A 23,789-nucleotide genomic window follows, 5' to 3' on the forward strand; every position below is an offset into this window, starting at 1 on the left:
ACTATATCAGATAAAGATTCTACCCCCATATTTGAGTTTTATTTGAAACAGTAAGTGACATAATTGAGCAATTACAGCAATTATCAAAAGCAAACTTGGAGCTTGTTGGTATCAAATATTTTAAAGTGTTCTAATTTTAATATATGATTTTCACATTTTGTTAGATTTGAGAATATGAAACCAAACATAGGAAATATAAGTAGGAAATCCTCAAATTGGGTTACCTGTTTGGAAAGCATTAGACAGTTCATTTCAAAGTATTTAGTCACATAATAATGATTTATTGTTTATTTTAATTTGTTTATTTAGTTAGCTAATTGGAGGAAAGTTGCCTTATAGTGCTTACAATTTTATGTTGGTTTCTGCCATGAAAAGTGAAAGCTCAGTCATGTCTGACTCTTTGGGACCCCATGGACTGTAACCTACCAGGCTCCTCCATCCATGGGATTTTCCAGGCAAGAATACTGGAGTGGGTTGCCATTTCCTTCTCCAGGAGATCTTCCCACCCAGGGATCAAACCTGGGTCTCCTGTATTGTAGACAGACGCTTTACCATCCGAGCCACGAAGCCACCAGGGAAGAAGGACCACCAGGTTTCTGCCATACAACAGCATAAATCTGTTATAATTACATTGTTATATTTTTAGGATTAAAACATATTTTCAAAACAGATATATTAGTTTTTAAGAACAATAAATAATCTATAATATTTTCAGTATAACTATTTGATACATTCAGAGATAAAAAATTTTTTATTATAATAGAAAATATGAACAGAAAAATTTTGTTAGATGAAATTATTCTGACATATCAAGTTTTATCATGTCAACATGAAATAAATGTTTGCAGACTTAAATAATTCTGTTTACTACTTTTCCCTCAATATTTTGTGTGGCTAATGTATTTATTTTGGAAACTAAGGAGAATTATAAGCTATTACTTTTTTCCTTTTCCTCATTTTGGCTAAACAAATGTTATTTTATATGCTTCATACTTCAAAATTTTCCATGTCCTGGGGAAATCAGGCTATTACTGAACATCTGAGATTTATCAAGGAATTAAGATGTATATAAATCTATATCACCTGCAATTATATTACATGTATCATAATAACATGCTGTATGCTGCTAAGTCACTTCAGTCATGTCTGACTCTGAGCGACCCCATAGATGGCAGCCCACCAGGCTCCCCCGTCCCTGGTATTCTCCAGGCAAGAACACTGGAGTGGGTTGCCATTTCCTTCTCCAATGCATGAAAGTGAAAATTGAAAGGGAAGTCGCTCAGTCGTGTCCGACTCTTAGCGACCCCATGGACTGCAGCCTGCCAGGCTCCTCTGCCCATGGGATTTTCCAGGCAAGAGTACTGGAGTGGGGTGCCATTGCCTTCTCCGAACATGCTATATACCTTAACATTAAACCATGTTACATGCCAAATATATTTAGTTAAAAAAAAAAAGATATATGTAGCTCTTTATACTTGGTACATTGCCTTAGTGGACATTCATATTATTTTCATTGTTCTTGTAGAGTGATTATGAGGGTGAACCAAAAGGGGATTAAGACATGAGTGTGTCTGGGGAGACAAATAAACCCTAATTAAATATATATATATATATTTTTTATTTTTTAACTAAAAAAAAAATCCTTTATATTGTCGGGAATACAATTATTGAAACAAAAATAAGAAAATTACTCATAAAGCAAAAAATGTTTACTTCATAATTTTAAAATAAATTTTGCATTCATCCATTACAGCTTATGTAGGAGGTAAAATATACCCTTGAGCTTTCTTATTTTTATTTTTGAATATAAATACTTCCATTTTCAACAAGACAAAATTATTTATGTCAATTCTTTGATAGTCACAAAGTAATAAACAAATATAATTTTACATTTTATTTTTCTATAATTTTTCCTTAAATGTTTAGTAACTATTAATAGTTTAAAATATATATTATCTATTATTGATCACAGAGAAATTTATAATGCTTTAATTTTTTATCATTATTATATACTTGTTATCAAGTAAGCGTTTGGGTTTTCATCTCTTTGAATCATTTATTTAAAACAGGACCAAATTTTCAAAGAAGACAATTTTTATCTGACATTAAACATTCACTTGAAAAAAAATAATAAAGCTTATATTATTTGAAAAAACAATTCTATCACAAGCATTTCCAGAAATGAGCATAATTATAGAGGACATGAACTACAGACGTTTTCAAAGTGTGTCTTCCCACAATAGCACCTTTAATTTTTAACTAAGGAGTAAATTAATAAGAGATTTAGGAGACTGCAACAGTTTTCATGGGAAGCATTTCATTGTTTAAATGGCTAATTCAAATTATTTTTCCAACTTTGGTATCTGAAGTCTATGTAGTCTCTATCTATATCTTGTTATTTATCAAAGATAATAGATTTGCAAATAAAGTAAAAACTATTTTTAATGTATAAAATAAAATATTTTTATATGTAAAAATTTGAATTGATTGAACTTAGTCTTGCCCACTTTTTTTTAATATTATATCCCATATAAAATTGGATGGTTCAGAAAACTTGCTTATAATAATAGTATTTTATTCTGATATTGCGGAGAAGGCAATGGCACCCCACTCCAGTACACTTGCCTGGAAAATCCCATGGATAGGGGAGCCTGATGGGCTGCAGTCCATGGGGTCGCAAAGAGTCGGACACGACTGAGCGACTTCACTTTGACTTTTCACTTTCATGCATTGGAGAAGGAAATGGCAACCCACTCCAGTGTTCTTGCCTGGAGAATCCCAGGGACGGGGGCGCCTGGTGGGCTGCCGTCTATGGGGTCACACAGAGTAGGACACGACTGAAGCGACTTAACAGCAGCAGCAGCAGCATTCTTATATTGACTGATTTTATAGTGTTTTCAAGCTAAAACATAGTATAATATTGTGCAAAAAGATTCCTATAGCATATTTTATAAATACATATATAACAAACATACTTTGATGTTAAACATGAAATGACAATTCATCCAATTTTTAAAATTTTGCTTTAAATTTTAAAGTTTTAAATTTAAATTTAATTTTAAATTAAATTTTAAATTTTAAAATTCTGCTCTCCTCTCTGTTTTTTTCCCACTGATATGTGGGGAAAGGGATTCATATTGTATTAGTAGTAGCAGTAGTAATGATAATAATAACAGTATTATTATTATCGTTAAGATCAGAGCAAAAGGAATATTCCCATAGTCATGCTCTTTTCAAGAGACAGGGCCCTGTCCATGTAATTAATTTTTTAAAGAGCATGCATGTTCTTTTTACAAGTTATTATTCAAATTGAAAGACGTAAAAGGGATACATATTTGTCCAATTGTTTGAATGGCATTATTTAGTGAAAGTAGGTGATTGAATGGATACTAACTTCATTTGAATGTCTTGGCATCACTAGCTACAGAAAATTATCTAGTATCTAAATATCAGAAGGGCTTCTCAGGTGGTGCTAGTGGTAAAGAACTCACCTGCTAATGCAGGAGAGGTAATGTAAGAGAGAGGTAATATAAGAAATATGATATAAGAAATAAACCAGCATTTTTATGCTACTTGATTATTAAAAGGTGTTCCCAGGTGGTGCTAGTGGTAAAGGACCCACCTGTCAAGGCATGAGACATAAGAGACATGGGTTCCATCCCTGGGTCAGGAAAATCCCCTTGAGGAGGGCATAGCAACCCACTCCAGTATTCTTTTCTATAGAATCCCATGGACAGAGGAGCCTGGCAGGGAATCACCTTAGCATGCACTTAAATATAAGAAAAATAGATGATATACTTTTTTATTTTATTTTATTTTTTTAGTTTTAAATACTTTAAAAAACCTTAAATGCATATATCATGCAGAAGCTTTCCTATTTTCTTCACATTTTAAATTGGGAACTTTTTCACCTATTGTAGATATCCAGAAACAGTAGTTTGAAAGATACTTTTCAAATAGACAAAAGTAATTTGACAATTATATCTTAAGAACTGGGATTAATTAAGTGAACATGGTGAAAATTATAAATATGCTTTGCATTATTCACTATCTGAGCCACTAGGGAAGAAAAATAAAATATTTGGAAAAGTGTTTTGAATTTTAATTATTGATGCCATTTTGCCTTTCTGAACTTTCTGTATAGGATGGAGTACTCAAGGGTTAAGAGTAGAATTTCTTGAATCAGTCTGCCAAGGTTGAAACCTAGACCATGGCAGAAAGTAGAAATAGGACTTTAGAAATATGTTTTAACCTCTCTATATCTCAGTTTCCTCACCTGTAAGAAATGTATAATAATAGTAGCCACCTTTCAGATTCTTGTGAAAATTAAATGAGTTGATACATGTAAAAGGTGTAGATTGCTGCTGCTGCTGCTGCTGCTAAGTCGTTTCAGTCATGTCTGACTCTGTGTGACCCCATAGACGGCAGCCCACCAGGCTCCCCCAGTCCTGGGATTCTCTAGGCAAGAATACTGGAGTGGGTTGCCATTTCCTTCTCCAATGCATGAAAGTGAAAAGTGAAAGTGAAGTTGCTCAGTCGTGTCCGACTCTTAGCGACCCATGGACTGCAGCCTACCAGGCTCCTCCACCCATGGGATTTTCCAAGCAAGAGTACTGGAGTGGGGTGCCATTGCCTTCTCCAAAAGGTGTAGATTAGTTACTGACATATAGTAAGTATGATGTAAGTGTCAGCTGTTGTTAAATTTATATGAAACTAGGCAATAATGATGATAAAGTGGAAAAATAAGACATTTATTTTTTATTTTCAAATATATTCCATTTATATACTTATATATAATTTGTGTTATAAATTTAATATACTAATGTAAGAAGCCTATATCATTCCACTACTTTTTCTTATCTCTATCATATGTTAAAAAGTCACATTTTAATGACATATACTACAATATTTTCAAAAGTCAGAGATAAGAAAGATAGTGCTTCCCATAGAAAAAATATTCGACTCATTGTAAACAGTGTATAACACATTGTTTTTAATTAAACTACTAGGAAATATTCACTGAGAAATCATTTACCCCATCTGGGTACTGTAGGAATATTAAAGTAATGATAGCTTTTTCCTTATCTTTACCAAATATATATTTGTATATATAACAAAGGAATATGAAACTATTAAAGAGTATGATAAGATAATTTAAAAATTAAATATAAAATTGTTCATGTTATATAAAAAGGAAAGTAAAAGTGAAAGTGAAGTCTCTCAGTCTTGTCCAACTCTTTGCGACCCCATGGACTGTAGCCTACCAGGCTTCTCTGTCCATGGAATTTTCCAGGCAAGAATATTGGCGTGGGTTGCCATTTCCTTCTCCAGGAGATCTTCCCAATCCAGGGATTGAACCCGGGTTTCCCTCATTGTAGGGAGACGCTTTATCGTTTGAACCACCAGGGAGGATTAGAAAATCTGAAAAGAAATAAGAGATTGTATTTTGCAAAAGGTGGGACTTGAGCTGAGTCCTGAACATTATATATAGAATTTTGATAGCTAAAGAGGAAGAAAAGGAAAACATGAAGACTTGAAGAAGGCACAAAGAAGGAGCATAGCTAACCATTAAACTTGCATAATAATAAAGAGTCTGTTGGACTTGGATTACGGGTGTATCTTAATTGCAGAAGAATGAAGAATCTGTTGTACTTGGGTTATGGATGTATCTTGGTGGCTATTGGGAAATATAATAGATATGCTTAGAAATCTAGAATCATAGCATATTTGGACAGTAATGAAAGCTGTGTTTGAGAAAGTTTAATTCTCTTCTAGTACTCAAGATGAATTGGAAGAGAATGATAATAGAAAAAAAAAGGATTAAATTAGATTTGAACATGCACATGAAATGATTAGGAGATTTTTGGTAGGGACCTAGTAGGCCATTGAAGGATCAGGAAGGAGCTTGGGGGGGAAAAAAAAGATACAACCTTAGGTTGCAAGTCCTTAGCAAAGAGAGAATTTTTCAAGTCATGAATAAAATTCAGTATATTGAGAATTGTGGGTCAGTGCCTTTAAATTTGCCCTCTGTATATGATATAAGCTAAAGTAAAAGAGTGGCCAAAAGAAAACATAATAACAAAAACCAGAGAAGTAAAAATAAATTAGCAAGTCAGCAGACCCAGAAAATGGGAAAAAAAAATCACATGTATTGTATGAATTAGTGAATTTATAATTAAGTTGGCAGCAATAAAAATATATGTGAGGGTATTTGAGAAATTAATTTTTATAGAATAAAAGTGCAAACACAAAATTTCATATCTAGTTGAAAATATGACAGCTTTATCAGAGTTATGACTGTTGGTCATACTTATCTTGATAAGCAAGATACTTATCTTGCTATCTGATAAATCAATTTAAATAAGTTGACAATCCATGCTAAATGATGCAGGAATCCAGTGTTTTTAAACATTGACTCTTCATTAGAATCCCATAGAAGATTATTTTAAAAACAAACAAGAAAACAACAACAAAACCAACTGGTTCACAGTGTCTACCCAGAATCACTGCATTAGAATATCTAGACAGAAAAGTAAGCATCTGTTTTTTCATAAAAGAAGAAGAAGAAGAAAAAAAAACTCTATAGGTGATTCCAATTCACAGTGTAGGACAAGAACCATAGCAAAGTTTAGATTTTTTCATTTCTAGAGTCTCTACTCAGGTCCTATTCTTTTCTTTAAAAAGCAGATAAGTTGATGAAGAGCAAAATAGAAGTTATTCTCCAATTTGCTATAAGATTGAGTTCATGAAACAGTGTCACTCAGATATTTCAGACTTCATCTGGTTTAATAATCTTCCCATTAAAAAAAAAGATTTCTTAGGGAATTATTTATTTACTGTGAGCACATTCACTGAAAATATGAATACATAATTTATCAATAGGGTGTTCTGAAGAAACTGCTGAAAGTGTACAATAAAACATAGTCATGGGACTTGTTAAAGGGTAAAGCCCTTAATTTGATTTTCAGCATTAAAGCATAATTCAACGACATGCATGATAACTTGCATCACAGTTTTATTTTCACATTGGCAGAATAAATTCCTTGTTATATACCCGTTAAAAATTGCCATTATCCTTAAACTTTTTCCATAAAGTTTTTTTTTATTTTTTTTATTATTATTATTATTTTTTACTTTACAATATTGTATTGGCTTTATTTTTATGTTGCAACTTTAAAAATAACAAGTATCTGATGACACTGATATAACTGGTAGTGACTTCTCTGCTGCCAATAATTAATGGAAACTCTGGCAATGATACCTATGGAGTGCATTACAGAGATTTCAAAATTTGATAGTAATTAAAAATAAAGTGTTAACTGTTAATGTGTTAATATTCAAAGTAGTATGTCACTGAATAGAAACATGGAAATTATGTTTTATATATCCACAAATTAAAAAGTATTTTTGTTCTCATTATTGGTTTATAAAATTATATTTAACATTCCATGTATAAATTATAGTGATTAGAATAATAAAATACAAGAATATATTTTATGTACAATTTGAAATGAATATCACTTTTGATTTTCTAATCATACATGTTTTGATTCTTTCTTTTCTTGTGTTCCTGTTGTTTCAGTAAATGAGGGAGGTATTAAGACAGCTTCCAATTTATGCCCAGATCCAGGAGAACCAGAAAATGGGAAGAGAATTGGATCGGATTTTAGGTATGATTTAAAATTTTTTATTTCATTATTAACTTTGTTAAAGTTTATTTTAATTTAAATTTCAAGTATAATAATATGGAGATGAAGACGTGGTGACTTAAAAGTGTGGCAGCTAGATTTCACTGAAGTGTTATGATTAATAATATTTCACTAAAGTGACGAAATAACATCAAATTTATCAGGGAACTTTTTTAAGTTTAAATGATTAATTTATTGTCATGTGCTATGTGGGAGAACTCGGTTGGATCCCTGGGTTGGGAGGATTCCCTGGAGGAGGGCATGGCAACCCACTCCAGTAATCTTGCCTGGAGAACCATCATGGACAGAGGAGCCTGGCAGGCTACAGTCAATGGGGTCACAAGAAGTTGGGCACAACTAAGCAACTAAGCACAGCACAGCACAGTAAGTGGAAAATCATGAGATTCAATTTGAAATACATAGGTTTGAATTCATATTCTAATGTTTATTAATTGTCTGATCTTGAGTAAGTTTTTCAATCCTGTCTGCCAGAGTTTCCTCTTCTGTAACATGTAAATCAAATTTATCACATAGAATGATGTTTCAAATGAGATACTGCATGTGAAACCTTCCTGCAAATGTTCTATAAACATTTTATTTAAAAGAAAATTTAATTTGAATAAGGTTTATCTCCATCTTAAATTTAGTATTTATTTTAAAAATTGAAATCAAGTTTACTTACAGCACAGAAAATATACATAGTAGACTAGGCTTCCCAGGTGGTGCTAGAGGTAAAGAATCTGCCTGCCAGTGCAGGAAAAAAAAATACGTGGGTTCCATCCCTGGTACAGAAAGATCTCCTGGAGGAGGGCACAGTAATCCACTCCAGTATTCTTCACTGGAGAATCCCATGGACAGAAGAGACTGGTGGACTATAGTTCCTGAGGTTGTAGAGTCAGACATGACTGAAGTGATTTAGCACACAGAGCACTCATGGTTAAATATGTCAAAGGAATAGTGCACTTAATAATATGGTAACTATTAATTTACACTATGACACAATATTGTTTAAAAATATTGAATTTTCAGTAGTCCTCTGAATGTAACATTTTACAAATAAAAGATACAAAAATCCTATAAAATACTAAGTGATAATTTAGTTCACAATACTATTTTCACAAAATATTCATGATATATTAAATTTTAAAATGATAATGGTTATAGTTTCACATACCACACATTTACATTCTTTGCTTCTTTATTCTGTTTGTATAAAGGACTTCTGAAGAAATTCCCCGTGACTAAAAATGTAGTTCTTATAATAAAAACCTATGAATATTTTGTCTCCATGGATCATTTGACTTAAAGTTATATTTTGATATTCTTGCAGGGGAAAACAATATTAGTTCAATATGAATAAACTTGTAATTTTCTAAAAAAATTGCAGAACTTTAACTAGCCTGATAATTAATATGGATAATATTGTATGAAAAATCACATTAAAAAGAAATTCAAAAGACCCAGAATCCAGTCAGAGTTAGAGCTTAATAACCTAAGTATATTAAAAATCAACTAAATCTCAATCTCAGTAGTTAAAAGTGATATTTTATAGACTGTAAAATGTCATCAACATACCTGGTATTTGTATATGTATACTTTATTTAATAAAAACCCTATAATAATAAAACCTATAATAACCTGTTTGTTATTTTATTCCACCTTGGCTCAGATGGTAAAATATCTGCCTGCAATGCAGGAGACCCAGGTTCGATCCCTGGGTTGGAAAGATCCCTTGGAAAAGGGAATGGCTACCCACTCCAGTATTCTTGCCTGGAGAATTCCATGAAAAGAAAAGCCTAGAGTGTTACAGTCCATGGCATCAAGAAGAATCAGACACAACTGAGCAACTAACACTTTTATTTTCACTTACAAATAAAACTGAAAGTCTGCTTATCCAGCTAATAATTTTATGTAACTGGAATTTGAACTCATTACTTCCTGATTCTATATCCTGACCCTTTAATTACTGTGTTAAATTATGCTTTGAAACCAAACAAACTTCATTCAGATCCCATTCTTACAATCAACCATCAATATATTGTCTTCTCTGAGGATGTTTTCCTCAGCTCTAAAAATGATAATACCTGTTTCCTAGTATTGAGGTGAATGTTGCATGAGATATGCAAACATGGTAGCGAACTTAAGACGAATGAGTATTTAATCCTAGCTGCTATTGTAGTATGAAAAGATAAATGGAAATAATTATTCTTGATGTTAGTATCTATTTGGTCTCACTTTTTACAAAAATATGCGGTTTATTATAAATAGGCTTATTACTATTAGAAATAGTAATATAGAGGGTTAAATTACCTTTTCAGTTCAGTTCAGTTGCTCAGTCGTGTGCAACTCTTTGTGACCCCATGAATCGTAGCATGCCAAACCTCCCTGTCCATCACCAACTCCTAGAGTTCACTCAAACTCAGACCATCGAGTCGGTGATGCCATCCAGCCATCTTATCCTCTGTCATCCCCTTCTCCTCCCACTCTCAATCCATCTCAGGATCAGAGTCTTTTCCAATGAGTCAACTCTTCGCATCAGGTGGCCAAAGTACTGGAGTTTCAGCTCTAGCATCATTCCTTCGAAAGAACATCCAGGGCTGATCTCCTTTAGAATGGACTGGTTGGATCTCCTTGCAGTCCAAGGGACTCTCAAGAGTCTTTTCCAACAACACAGTTCAAAAGCATCAATTCTTCGGTGCTCAGCTTTCTTCATAGTCCAACTCTCACATCCATACATGACCACTGGAAAACCCATAGTCTTGACTAGACAGACCTTTGTTGGCAAAGTAATGTCTCTGCTTTTGAATATGCTATCTAGGGTGGTCATAACTTTCCTTCCAAGGAGTAAGCATCTTTTAATTTCATGGCTGCAGTCACCATCTGCAGTGATTTTGGAGCCCCCAAAAAAGTCTGACACTGTTTCCACTGTTTCCCCATCTATTTGCCATGAAGTGATGGGACCAAATGCCATGATCTTCGTTTTCTGAATGTTGAGCTTTAAGCCAAACTTTTTACTCTCCTCTTTCACTTTCATCAAGAGGCTTTTGAGTTCCTCTGCACTTTCTATCATAAGGGTGGTGTCATCTGCATATCTGAGGTTATTGATATTTCTCCCAACAATCTTGAATCCAGCTTGTGCTTCTTCTAGCCCATGTTTCTCATGATGCACTCTGAATACAAGTTAAATAAGCAGGGTGACAATATACAGCCCTGATGTACTCCTTGTCCTATTTGGAACCAGTCTGTTGTTCCATGTCCAGTTCTAACTGTTGCTTCCTGACCTGAATACAGATTTCTCAAGAGGCAGGTCAGGTGGTCTGGTATTCCCATCTCTTTCAGAATTTCCCACAGTTTATTGTGATCCACACAGTCAAAGGCTTTGGCATAGTCAATAAAGCAGAAATAGATGTTTTTCTGGAACTCTCTTGCTTTCTCGGTGATCCAGCGAATGTTGGCAATTTGATCTCTGGTTCCTCTGCCTTTTCTAAAACCAGCTTGAACATCTGGAAGTTCACGGTTCATGTATTGCTGAAGCCTGGCTTGCAGAATTTTGAGCATTACTTTACTAGTGTGAGAGATGAGTGCAATTGTGCAGTAGTTTGAGCATTCTTTGGCATTACCTTTCTTTGGGATTTGAATGAAAACTGACCTTTTCCAGTCCTGTAGCCACTGCTGAGTTTTCCAAATTTGCTGGCATATTGAGTGCAGCACTTTCACAGCAGCATCTTTCAGGATTTGAAATAACTCAACTGGAATTCCATCACCTCCACTAGCTTCGTTTGTAGTGATGCTTTCTAAGGCGCACTTGACTTCACATTCCTGGATGTCTGCCTCTAGGTGAGTGATCATACCATCGTGATTATCTTGGTCATGAAGATCTTTTTTGTACAATTCTTCCGTGTATTCTTGCCACCTCTTCTTAATATCTTTTGCTTCTGTTAGGTCCATACCATTTCTGTCCTTTATTGAGCCCCCCTTTGCATGAAATGTTCCCTTAGTATATCTAATTTTCTTGAAGAGATCTCTAGTCTTTCCCATTCTATTGTTTTCCTCTATTTCTTTGCATTGATCACTGAGGAAGGCTTTCTTATCTCTTCTTGCTATTTGGAACTCTGCATTCAATGCTTATATCTGTCCTTTTCTCCTTTGCTTTTCGCTTCTCTTCTTTTCACAGCTATTTGTAAGGCCTCCCCAGACAGCCATTTTGCTTTTTTGCTTTTCTTTTCCATGGGGATGATCTTAATCCTGTCTCCTGTCCAGTGTCATGAACCTCAGTCCATAGTTCATCAGGCACTCTATCAGATCTAGTCTCTTAAATCTATTTCTCACTTCCACTGTATAATCATAAGAGATTTGATTTAGGTCATACCTGAATAATCTTCTGGTTTTCCCTACTTTCTTCAATTTAAGTCTGAATTTGGCAATAAGGAGCTCATGATCTTAGCCACTTCAGTATTCTTGCCTTGAGAATCCCATAAATAGTATGAAAAGGCAAAATGATAGGATACTGAAAGAGGAACTCCCGAGGTCAGTAGATGCCCAATATGCTACTGGAGTCCAGTGGAGAAATAACACCACAAAGAATGAAGGGATGGAGCCAAAGCAAAACAATACCCAGTTGTGGATGTGACTGGTGATAGAATCAAGGTCCGATGCTGTAAAGAGCAATATTGCATAGGAACATGGAATGTTAGGTCCATGAATCAAGGCAAATTGCTGCTGCTAAGTTGCTTCAGTCGTGTCCGACTCTGTGCGACCCCATAGATGGCAGCCCATCAGGCTCCCCTGTCCCTGGGATTCTCCAGGCAAGAACACTGGAGTGGTTGGCCATTTCCTTCTCCAATGCATGAAGTGAAAGGTGAAAGTGAAGTCGCTCAGTCGTGTCCGACTCCTAGCGACCCCATGGACTGCAGCCCACCAGGCCCCTCCATCCATGGGATTTTCCAGGCAAGAGTACTGGAGTGGGTTGCCATTGCCTTTAGAAATGGTCAAACAGGAGATGGCAAGAGTGAACGTCGACATTCTAGGAATCAGTGAACTAAAATGGACTGGAATGGGTGAGTTTAACTCAGATGACCATTATATCTACTACTGCAGGCAGGAATCCCATAGAAGAAATGGAGTAGACATTATGGTCAACAAAATAGTCTGAAACGCAGTACTTGGATGCACTCTCAAAAACGACAAAACAATCTCTGTTCGTTTCCAAGGCAAACCATTCAATATCACAGTAATCCAAGTCTGTGCCCCAACAAGTAATGCTGAAGAAGCTGAAGTTGAACGGTTCTGTGAAGACCTACAAGACTTTTAGAACTAACACCCAAAAAAAGATGTCCTTTTCAATATAGGGGACTGGAATGCAAAAGTAGGAAGTCAAGAAACATCTGGAGTAACAGGCAAATTTGGCCTTGGAATATGGAATGAAGCAGGGCAAAGGCTAATAGAGTTTTGCCAAGAGAAGGCAGTGGTCATAGCAAACACCCTCTTCCAACGACACAAGAGAAAACTCTACACATGGACATCACCAGATGGTCAATACCAAAATCAGATTGATTATATTCTTTGCAGCCAAAGATGGAGAAACTCTCTACAGTCCTCCAAAACAAGACTGGTAGCTGATGGTAGCTCAGATCATGAGCTCCTTATTGCCAAATTCCCTTTTAGTAAATTTCAAATCATCAAATTATCTTGAAATCTTTTTTTTGGCTCCCTGATAGATGTTAAGAAACCAGGAGCTTACAATCAGGCTAAGATATACTCTTATAATTTAAGAATATTTAAAAATGTTTTGGAGACTGAACAGTTATGATATTTTTGGCAACTAGATTAGGTTCACAGAGGCAAATGTTGAGTTATGTGATAAAGTGTGATTAGAATCTGTTGTGTAGAGAAATGAAGTCCAGAGACGATTTATATATTTATATATTCATTATTTACTTCTTTACTTCACTCTTTAGATTATCTCAATTTGTCTCAACCTCTGTCACTCCAATGAAATCACTCTTCTCAACAACCTTCATGTTGTTGAACTTAACAGTCTTCTGCCCTCATCATTTTCAATTTTTCCATTGTATTCTACATTCTGGACCCCCTTTTAAGGACTTCTTTCTCTCTCTTTTTTTTAAATTTTATTTTATTTTTAAACTTTACAATATTGTATTAGTTTTGCCAAATATCGAAATGAATCCGACACAGGTATACCCGCGTTCCCCATCCTGAACCCTCCTCCCTCCTCCCTCCCCTACCCTCCCTCTGGGTCGTCCCAGTGCACCAGCCCCAAGCATCCAGTACCGTGCATCGAACCTGGACTGGCGACTCGTTTCATACATGATATTATACATGTTTCAATGCTATTCTCCCAAATCTCCCCACCCTCTCCCTCTCCCACAGAGTCCATAAGACTGATCTATACATCGGTGTCTCTTTTGCTGTCTCGTACACAGGGTTATTGTTACCATCTTTCTAAATTCCATATATATGCGTTAGTATACTGTATTGGTGTTTTTCTTTCTGGCTTACTTCACTCTGTATAATAGGTTCCAGTTTCATCCATCTCATTAGAACTGATTCAAATGTATTCTTTTTAATGGCTGAGTAATACTCCATTGTGTATATGTACCACAGCTTTCTTATCCATTCATCTGCTGATGGGCATCTAGGTTGCTTCCATGTCCTGGCTATTATAAACAGTGCTGCAATGAACATTGGGTTACACGTGTCTCTTTCCCTTCTGGTTTCCTCAGTGTGTATGCCCAGCAGTGAGATTGCTGGATCATAAGGCAGTTCTATTTCCAGTTTTTTAAGGAATCTCCACACTGTTCTCCATAGTGGCTGTACTAGTTTGTATTCCCACCAACAGTGTAAGAGGGTTCCCTTTTCTCCACACCCTCTCTAGCATTTATTGCTTGTAGACTTTTGGATCGCAGCCATTCTGACTGGCGTGAAATGGTACCTGATTGTGGTTTTGATTTGCATGTCTCTGATAATGAGTGATGTTGAGCATCTTTTCATGTGTTTGTTAGCCATCTGTATGTCTTCTTTGGAGAAATGTCTATTTAGTTCTTTGGCCCATTTTTTGATTGGGTCATTTATTTTTCTGGAGTTGAGCTGTAGGAGTTGCTTGTATATTTTTGAGGTTAGTTGTTTGTCCGTTGCTTCATTTGCTATTATTTTCTCCTATTCTGAAGGCTGCCTTTTCACCTTGCTAATAGTTTCCTTTGATGTGCAGAAGCTTTTAAGTTTAATTAGGTCCCATTTGTTTATTTTTGCTTTTATTGCCAATATTCTGGGAGGTGGGTCATAGAGGATCCTGCTGTGATGTATGTCGGAGAGTGTTTTGCCTATGTTCTCCTCTAGGAGTTTTATAGTTTCTGGTCTTATGTTTAGATCTTTAATCCATTTTGAGTTTATTTTTGTGTAAGGTGTTAGAAAGTGTTCTAGTTTCATTCTTTTACAAGTGGTTGACCAGATTTCCCAGCACCACTTGTTAAAGAGATTGTCTTTAATCCATTGTATATTCTTGCCTCCTTTGTCAGAGATAAGGTGTCCATATGTGCGTGGATTTATCTCTGGGCTTTCTATTTTGTTCCATTGATCAATATTTCTGTCTTTGTGCCAGTACCATACTGTCTTGATAACTGTGGCTTTGTAATAGAGCCTGAAGTCAGGTAGGTTGATTCCTCCATTTCCATTCTTCTTTCTCAAGATAGCTTTGGCTATTCGAGGTTTTTTGTATTTCCATACGAATTGTGAAATTATTTGTTCTAGCTCTGTGAAGAATACCGTTGGTAGCTTGATAGGGATTGCATTGAGTCTATAAATTCCTTTGGGTAGTATACTCATTTTCACTATATTGATTCTTCCAATCCATGAACATGGTATATTTCTCCATCTATTAGTGTCCTCTTTGATTTCTTTCACCAGTGTTTTATAGTTTTCTATATATAGGTCTTTAGTTTCTTTAGGTAGATATATTCCTAAGTATTTATTCTTTCCGTTGCAATGGTGAATGGAATTGTTTCCTTAATTTCTCTTTCAGTTTTCTCATTATTAGTGTATAGGAATGCAAGGGATTTCTGTGTGTTGATTTTATATCCTGCAACTTTACTATAATCATTGATTAGTTCTAGTAATTTTCTGGTGGAGTCTTTAGGGTTTTCCATGTAAAGGATCATGTCATCTGCAAACAGTGAGAGTTTTCCTTCTTCTTTTCCAGTTTGGATTCCTTTTATTTCTTTTTCTGCTCTGATTGCTGTGGCCAAAACTTCCAAAACTATGTTGAATAGTAATGGTGAAAGTGGGCACCCTTGTCTTGTTCCTGTCTTTAGAGGAAATGCTTTCAATTTTTCCCCATTGAGGATAATGTTTGCTGTGGGTTTGTCATATATAGCTTTTATTATGTTGAGGTATGTTCCTTCTATTCTGCTTTCTGGAGAGTTCTTATCATAAATGGATGTTGAATTTTGTGAAAGGCTTTCTCTGCATCTATTGAGATAATCATATGGTTTTTGTTTTTCAATTTGTTAATGTGGTGTATAACATTGATTGATTTGCGGATATTGAAGAATCCTTGCATCCCTGGGATAAAGCCCACTTGGTCATGGTGTATGATCTTTTTAATGTGTTGTTGGATTCTTATTGCTTAATTTTGTTAAGGATTTTTGCGTCTATGTTCATCAGTGATATTGGCCTGTAGTTTTCTTTTTTTGTGGGATCTTTGTCAGGTTTTGGTATTAGGGTGATGGTGGCCTCATAGAATGAGTTTGGAAGTTTACCTTCCTCTGCAATTTTCTGGAAGAGTTTGAGCAGGATAGGTGTTAGCTCTTCTCTAAATTTTTGGTAGAATTCAGCTGTGAAGCCGTCTGGACCTGGGCTTTTGTTTGCTGGAAGATTTTTGACTACAGTTTCAATTTCCGTGCTTGTGATGGGTCTGCTAAGATTTTCTATTTCTTCCTGGTCCAGTTTTGGAAAGTTTTACCTTTCTAAGAATTTGTCCGTTTCTTCCATTTTGTCCATTTTATTAGCATATAATTGTTGATAGTAGTCTCTTATGATCATTTGTATTTCTGTGTTGTCTGTTGTGATCTCTCCATTTTCATTTCTAATTTTATTGATTTGATTTTTCTCCCTTTGTTTCTTGATGAGTCTGGCTAATGGTTTGTCAATTTTATTTATCCTTTCAAAGAACCAGCTTTTGGCTTTGTTGATTTTTGCTATGGTCTCTTTTGTTTCTTTTGTATTTATTTCTGCCCTAATTTTTAAGATTTCTTTCCTTCTACTAACCCTGGGGTTCTTCATTTCTTCCTTTTCTAGTTGCTTTAGGTGTAGGGTTAGGTTATTTATTTGACTTTTTTCTTGTTTCTTGAGGTATGCCTGTATTGCTATGAACTTTCCCCTTAGGACTGCTTTTAAAGTGTCCCACAGGTTTTGAGTTGTTGTGTTTTCATTTTCATTAGTTTCTATGTAAATTTTGATTTCTTTTTTGATTTCTTCTGTGATTTGTTGGTTATTCAGCAGGGTGTTGTTCATCCTCCATATGTTGGAATTTTTAATATTTTTTCTCCTGTAATTGAGATCTAATCTTACTGCATTGTGGTCAGAAAAGATGCTTGGAATGGTTTCTATTTTTTTGAATTTACCAAGGCTAGATTTATGGCCCAGGATGTGATCTATGCTGGAGAAGGTTCCATGTGCGCTTGAGAAAAAGGTGAAATTCATTGTTTTGGGATGAAATGTCCTATAGATATCAATTAGGTCTAACTTGTCTATTGTATCATTTAAAGTTTGTGTTTCCTTGTTAATTTTCTGTTTAGTTGATCTATCCATAGCTGTGAGTGGGGTATGAAAGTCTCCCACTATTATTGTGTTATTGTTAATTTCTCCTTTCATACTTGTTAGCATTTGTCTTACATATTGCAGCGCTCCCGTGTTGGGTGCATATATATTTATAATTGTTATATCTTCTTCTTGGATTGATCCTTTGATCATTATGTAGTGACCATCTTTGTCTCTTTTTACAGCCTTTGTTTTAAAGTCTATTTTATCTGATATAAGTATTGCTACTCCTGCTTTCTTTTGGTCCCTATTTGCATGGAAAATCTTTTTCCAGCCCTTCACTTTCAGTCTGTATGTGTCCCCTGTTTTGAGGTGGGTCTCTTGTAGACAACATATGTAGGGGTCTTGTTTTTGTATCCATTCAGCCAGTCTTTGTCTTTTGGTTGGGGCATTCAACCCATTTACACTTAAGGTAATTACTGATAAGTATGATCCCGTTGCCATTTACTTTAGTGTTTTGGGTTCGAGTTTATACACTGTTTTTGTGTTTCCTGTCTAGAGAATATCCTTTAGTATTTGTTGGAGAGCTGGTTTGGTGGTGCTGAATTCTCTCAGCTTTTGATTGTCTGAGAAGCTTTTGATTTCTCCTTCATATTTGAATGAGATCCTTGCTGGGTACAATAATCTGGGCTGTAGGTTATTTTCTTTCATCACTTTAAGTATGTCTTGCCATTCCCTCCTGGCTTGAAGAGTTTCTATTGAAAGATCAGCTGTTATCCTATTGGGAATTCCCTTGTGTGTTATTTGTTGTTTTTCCCTTGCTGCTTTTAATATTTGTTCTTTGTGTTTGATCTTTGTTAATTTGATTAATATGTGTCTTGGGGTGTTTCGCCTTGGGTTTATCCTGTTTGGGACTCTCTGGGTTTCTTGGACTTGGGTGATTATTTCCTTCCCCATTTTAGGGAAGTTTTCAACTATTATCTCCTCAAGTATTTTCTCATGGTCTTTCTTTTTGTCTTCTTCTTCTGGGACCCCTATGATTTGAATGCTGTAGCGTTTAATATTGTCCTGGAGGTCTCTGAGATTGTCCTTATTTCTTTTAATTCGTTTTTCTTTTATCCTCTCTGATTCATTTATTTCTACCATTCTATCTTCTAATTCAGTAATCCTATCTTCTGCCTCTGTTATTCTACTATTTGTTGCCTCCAGAGTGTTTTTAATTTCATTTATTGCATTATTCATTTTATATTGACTCTCTTTTATTTCTTCTAGGTCCTTGTTAAACCTTTCTTGCATCTTCTCAATCTTTGTCTCCAAGCTATTTATCTGTGATTCCATTTTGATTTCAAGATTTTGGATCAATTTCACTATCATTATTTGGAATTCTTTATCAGGTAGATTCCCTATCTCTTCCTCTTTGGTTTGGTTTGGTGGGCTTTTATCCTGTTCCTTTATCTGCCTGGTATTCCTCTGTCTCTTCATCTTGTTTAAATTGCTGAGTTTTGGGTGTCCTTTCTGTATTCTGGCAGTTTGTGGAGTTCTCTTTATTGTGGCGTTTCCTTGCTCTTTGTGGGTTTGTACAGGTGGCTTGTCAAAGTTTCTTGGTTAGGGAAGCTTGTGTCGGTGTTCTGGTGAGTGGAGCTGTATTTCTTCTCTCTCCTTTCAAAGACTTGGGTTGCTTTTCTGGGTGCCTGATGTCCTCTGCTGGCTTTCAGAAGTTGTTTTGTGGAATTTACTCGGTGTTTAAATGTCCTTTTGATGAATTTGTGGGGGAGAAAGTATTCTCCCCATCCTACTCCTCCACCATCTTAGCTCCTCCTCGGACTTCTTTCTCTTCCTTCATTTACACTTACTTATCTTGCCACTCCTGAAAGTGATAAAATAGCTTCTTAAATTTCATCACACCATGAAATAGCATAGATTTTTTACTTAGGTCACAGATTCTAGTTCACTACAATCACCATATTCCAAGTCTCTACCATCTTAAATCCAGACTTTAGTGGCCTTTTAACTAAAACTTCTGTTTCCTTCAATCTATTTATCTAAAGTATAAAGCATAAAGTACTGAAAACACAAATTGAATCTGTTCCTTCTCTCACAACTCTTTATAGCCTTCCTTAATAGATAGGTAAGATACATGAGGAGTCTGACATGCTACAATCCATAAGGTTGCAACAATCAGACACAACTTAGTGACAGAACGACAACAAGAAAGCTGAATGAGTGAAGAAGCCTAGGCGTGACCACTGTGAACCAGAGAGCTTGTTCTGCCTAAAGGGAACACGTTAATAGGTTCCAGCAGATGTTGCAAGGAAGGTACATTGGTTTTAGCGGCAAATCTAAAAACTGAATTACAAAAATGTGTGGATTATTGTTATGAGTGTGTGTATGTAAAAATCTCCTGATTTTCAAAAGTCTATTCTCATATTTTAAAAAACAATGTGTGTTTAAAACAAAACATATCTTCAGACCAGATTAGGTAGAAAGGCTGCCAATTTGCTTCCTCTGCAGAAGAGATTGGTTTCTCCACATCTCCTTAATTTCATTTTACCACTTTTCTATTGAATTCTGTGTTTTTCTCCAATTTACATTCTATAATTTAGACTCTATGATCTTCATTTTCCTGTAATAGCTCATCAAGCTCTCTCTGAGTGTGAGGCTCTTCCTTTCCTGTAGAATAGAGGCATAAAATTCTTCTGGTATCAGTGAAAGTGGGACCTTCTTACACTGGGTGGGTTCCTATCCTGATAGTTCAGATAGGTAATAGCTTTGGAACATCAAATTCCATAAAGCAGAAGAATAATGGGTCAGTTCTGTAGTCATTAGGAAGTCAAAAGAGATTTCCTTTTTAGAGACACAAGAAACCAGAGCATATTTATTGGTTGATATAAATATTCCTGTAGAGAGGAAAATACTGATGATAGGGGAAAAAAATAAGTGAAAGAACATAACTCTTTTGGAGAATATAAGCACAATTCCAAAGATGGGTCGAGGTTTTGTGATGGGAAAATGAGAGAGCTCATGTTTAATAATTTTACTTTGGTAATGATGCATCAAGCAAGACCCTGTATATATCACACACACACACACACACACACACACACACACACACACACACGTTCCCATCTCACAGGAGATGGGAATGTATAGAGAGGAACTTTGAGAGAAAAAAACTGGAAATAGTAATCACCAATAGTGGGAGATCAAGTTTGATATAGAAACACTGCCTTGCTAAGTAATTTTGAGAGTCCTATTGAGACTGAGAATAATGAATATGCCTTGTTATATGATTTCTATTTAGTATTTCTAAGTTTCCCAGGTATAAGCATGAAAAGGACTGTGCAAAGGCATGATAAACATCAGTACATTCAGGAAATTGCTAGTGATTCTTCTAGGCGTAACTAATAAAAACATGGATCTTGAAAAAAGAAAATATCAAGCAGAGATATGAGTTGGGGGCTCTTTACAAGTGGAGTGGATTAGATTGTCTTTCAATTTCAGTGTCAGCTACAAACAGGACCGATTCAAAAATAGTAGATACAATATTTTTAGATTAATCTTTTTCAGAAGGGAAAATAATAACTTTTCTGTGTTTAAAAAGTATGAAACAATGGTCATTTGTATATAAAAGGTATGAGAAGCACCCCAAAGAATAAGAAAAGGGAAAGTCCATAGAGGAATAAAAATCACTGTCAAAAGATACACTGTATCAGACCATTATAAAGTGATACACTTTGGTCAGAGCTTAAGTTAACTCTCTTTTACTGGGCCCCTGTCATCTCAAAGGAAAATTAGCCTTTATGAGTCAGATACACAATGAATCACAACCTCCACATACAGAAGCAAGACTGGTTTATTGAATTGAAGGACCAGCCTCTGCCCCAGGTAAATATAAAATAACGTTTGTTTATTGGCTTCATATCTGTTAAGAATGTTTTTCTCTATTATTCACACAGTAAAAACTCTACCAAGACAGTTTCTGAAGATTTGCCAACCACCATTGCTAAACTAATGGCAGCCCCTGAATGTATTGGCATGGGATCTAGGGAGAACAATTCCTATATTATTTTCAAGTGGAATATTTTTTTCTTTGTAATGCACAAAAAATATTTAGGAGGTAGAGTGGCTTCCAGTTTTTTAAATTGGAAACACTATTTCCTAGCAAATCAGACATAAAGCTTGGTAGTAATTACAAGCTTTCAGGTGCATGGCAGGAGTGAGGGGAAGATAGGAAAGTAGGAACAATTAATTACAGCACCAGGCACCATGGATTTTTTTCAGGAGGATGTTTAATTTTTTAGTTCAGTTCAATTCAGTTGCTTAGTTATGTCCGACTCTTTGAGACCTCATGAACTGTAGCACACCAGGCTTCCCTGTCCATCACCAACTCCCGGAGCCTACCCAAACTCATGTCCATTGAGTCGGTGATGCCATCCAACCAGCTCATCCCCTGTCGTCCCATTCTGCTTCTGCCCTCAATCTTTCCCAGCATCAGGGTCTTTTCAAATGAGTCAACTCTTCACAGCAGGTGGCCAAAGTACTGGAGTTTCAGCTTCAATAGAGTCCTTCCAATGAACTCTCAGGACTGATGTCCTTTAGGATGGACTAATGGTTGGATCTCCTTGCGTCCAAGGGACTCTCGAGGCTTCTCCAACAGCACAGTTCAAAAGAATCTTTGGTAATCAGCTTTCTCTATACTACAATTCTCTCATTCATACATGACTACTGGAAAAACCATAGCCTTCACTAGTCGGACTGTTGTTGCCAAAGTAATGTCTCTGTTTTTTAATACGCTGTCTAGGTTGGTCATAACTTTTTTCCAAGGAGTAAGCGTCTTTTAATTTCATGGCTGCAGTCACCATCTGCAGTGATTTTGGAACCCCCCAAAATAAAGTCAGCCACCATTTCCACTGTTTCCCCATCTATTTGCCATGAAGTGATGGGACCAGATGCCATGATCTTAGTTTTCTGAATGTTGAGCTTTAATCCAACTTTTTTACTCTCCTCTTTCACTTTCATCAGGAGACTCTTAAGTTGTTCTTCACTTTTTGCTTTTTTGCATTTCTTTTCCACAGGGATGGTCTTGATCCCTGTCTCCTGTACAATGTCACGAGTCTCTGTCCATAGTTCTTCAGGCACTCTACCTATCAGAAATAATTCCTGGAATCTATTTCTCACTTCCAAAACCAAAACTCACTTTTGGTTTTAATATTACCAAATAAGAAAAAATATTCTCTGCTATTTCATTCTTGGTATATAGTAGAGTTTTTATAATTCAAATTTGGATCAAACATTACTTTTTGCTCTCAAAAAGACAAACAAGGTCTTTCCTGGAGAAGGAAAGTGTATGTAAACCTAAGAATCTGAAGCTGAGCTTTCCCAGAATTTGTTTATGATTTCAAAAGATTTAAAATTTTAATTTATTGTTCAGCACAGAAACTGCTGTCAGCTTCATTATTTCTTTGGCAGCATTTCTCCATTTAAAAGCCTGTTATGCTCCATAGGAATTTCAAATTAAAAACAAAACTTTTAAGATCTCAAAGCACAAACTCTGGGGATTTCACCTTGGAGACTGAAACATAAAATTATAATTAAAATATAACAAGTCTATAATATGCCTTTATTTATCAAGGGTTCTCTTATATATTTTCTAATTGCTTATAAAAATATTGGTATTGTGCATGCAAGAATATTTCTGTTTTACCAACTGCTGCCTTATTTGTCATTTAGTTTTATGATGAGTTTGAAGTCCTGCTATAAATTCATGTGATCAAAGAAATTAACAGAAAAATGATGAAGCTCCAGGTTTGCTATTTTAAGCAGTTCAATTCACTATATATTGAACTCTCTTCATCATGTTTACAGAAGCATGAATAATATTATTCATACTAATAATAATCCTTGGAATTTCTGATTTCAAGGATTTTACACTTAGAAAAGTCATATAAGACAAGGAAAAATATTTTAAGTACACTAATGAAGATATGCACAATGCTAGAGGTGTTTACCAGATTGTAACAGATTGTGGAAGCAGGAAGAGCTTTATGAAAGAGGTTGCTAGTGGGTCCTTGAAGAATGCATAGGATGACACAAGCAAAAATGCTAAGACAGAATATTCCAGGGGAAGAAATGACACAACCAAGTGAAGATGTCAAGGAAAATCAGACATATCTGAGGTAAACTGTTATGTCACCATAAAAATATGCTTGATAAATAAATATGGCAATATTGGACATATTTTGAGATGTTTTAGATGCCAAAATCGAGTTATCTGTGAATAAGTAGTCCATAGGACTGCTCTGGCAGTGTCTGAGTTGAAAAACACAT

At 35.4% G+C, this 23,789-nt stretch overlaps 1 protein-coding gene across 2 annotated transcripts in view; it reads left to right on the forward strand.

Moving 5' to 3' along the window:
• Positions 1 to 23,789, forward strand: part of CSMD3 (CUB and Sushi multiple domains 3) — a 1,467,857-nt gene that overhangs the window by 600,867 nt on the left and 843,201 nt on the right. For both annotated transcript variants that reach the window (XM_027561290.1, XM_027561291.1), the window contains one exon: positions 7,583 to 7,670. In XM_027561290.1, the coding sequence (XP_027417091.1) occupies positions 7,583 to 7,670 (88 nt within the window). The remainder of the gene's footprint in view (positions 1 to 7,582; positions 7,671 to 23,789) is intronic.

Source organism: Bos indicus x Bos taurus, chromosome 14 (assembly GCF_003369695.1).
Source record: "Bos indicus x Bos taurus breed Angus x Brahman F1 hybrid chromosome 14, Bos_hybrid_MaternalHap_v2.0, whole genome shotgun sequence".
NCBI lineage: Eukaryota > Metazoa > Chordata > Mammalia > Artiodactyla > Bovidae > Bos > Bos indicus x Bos taurus.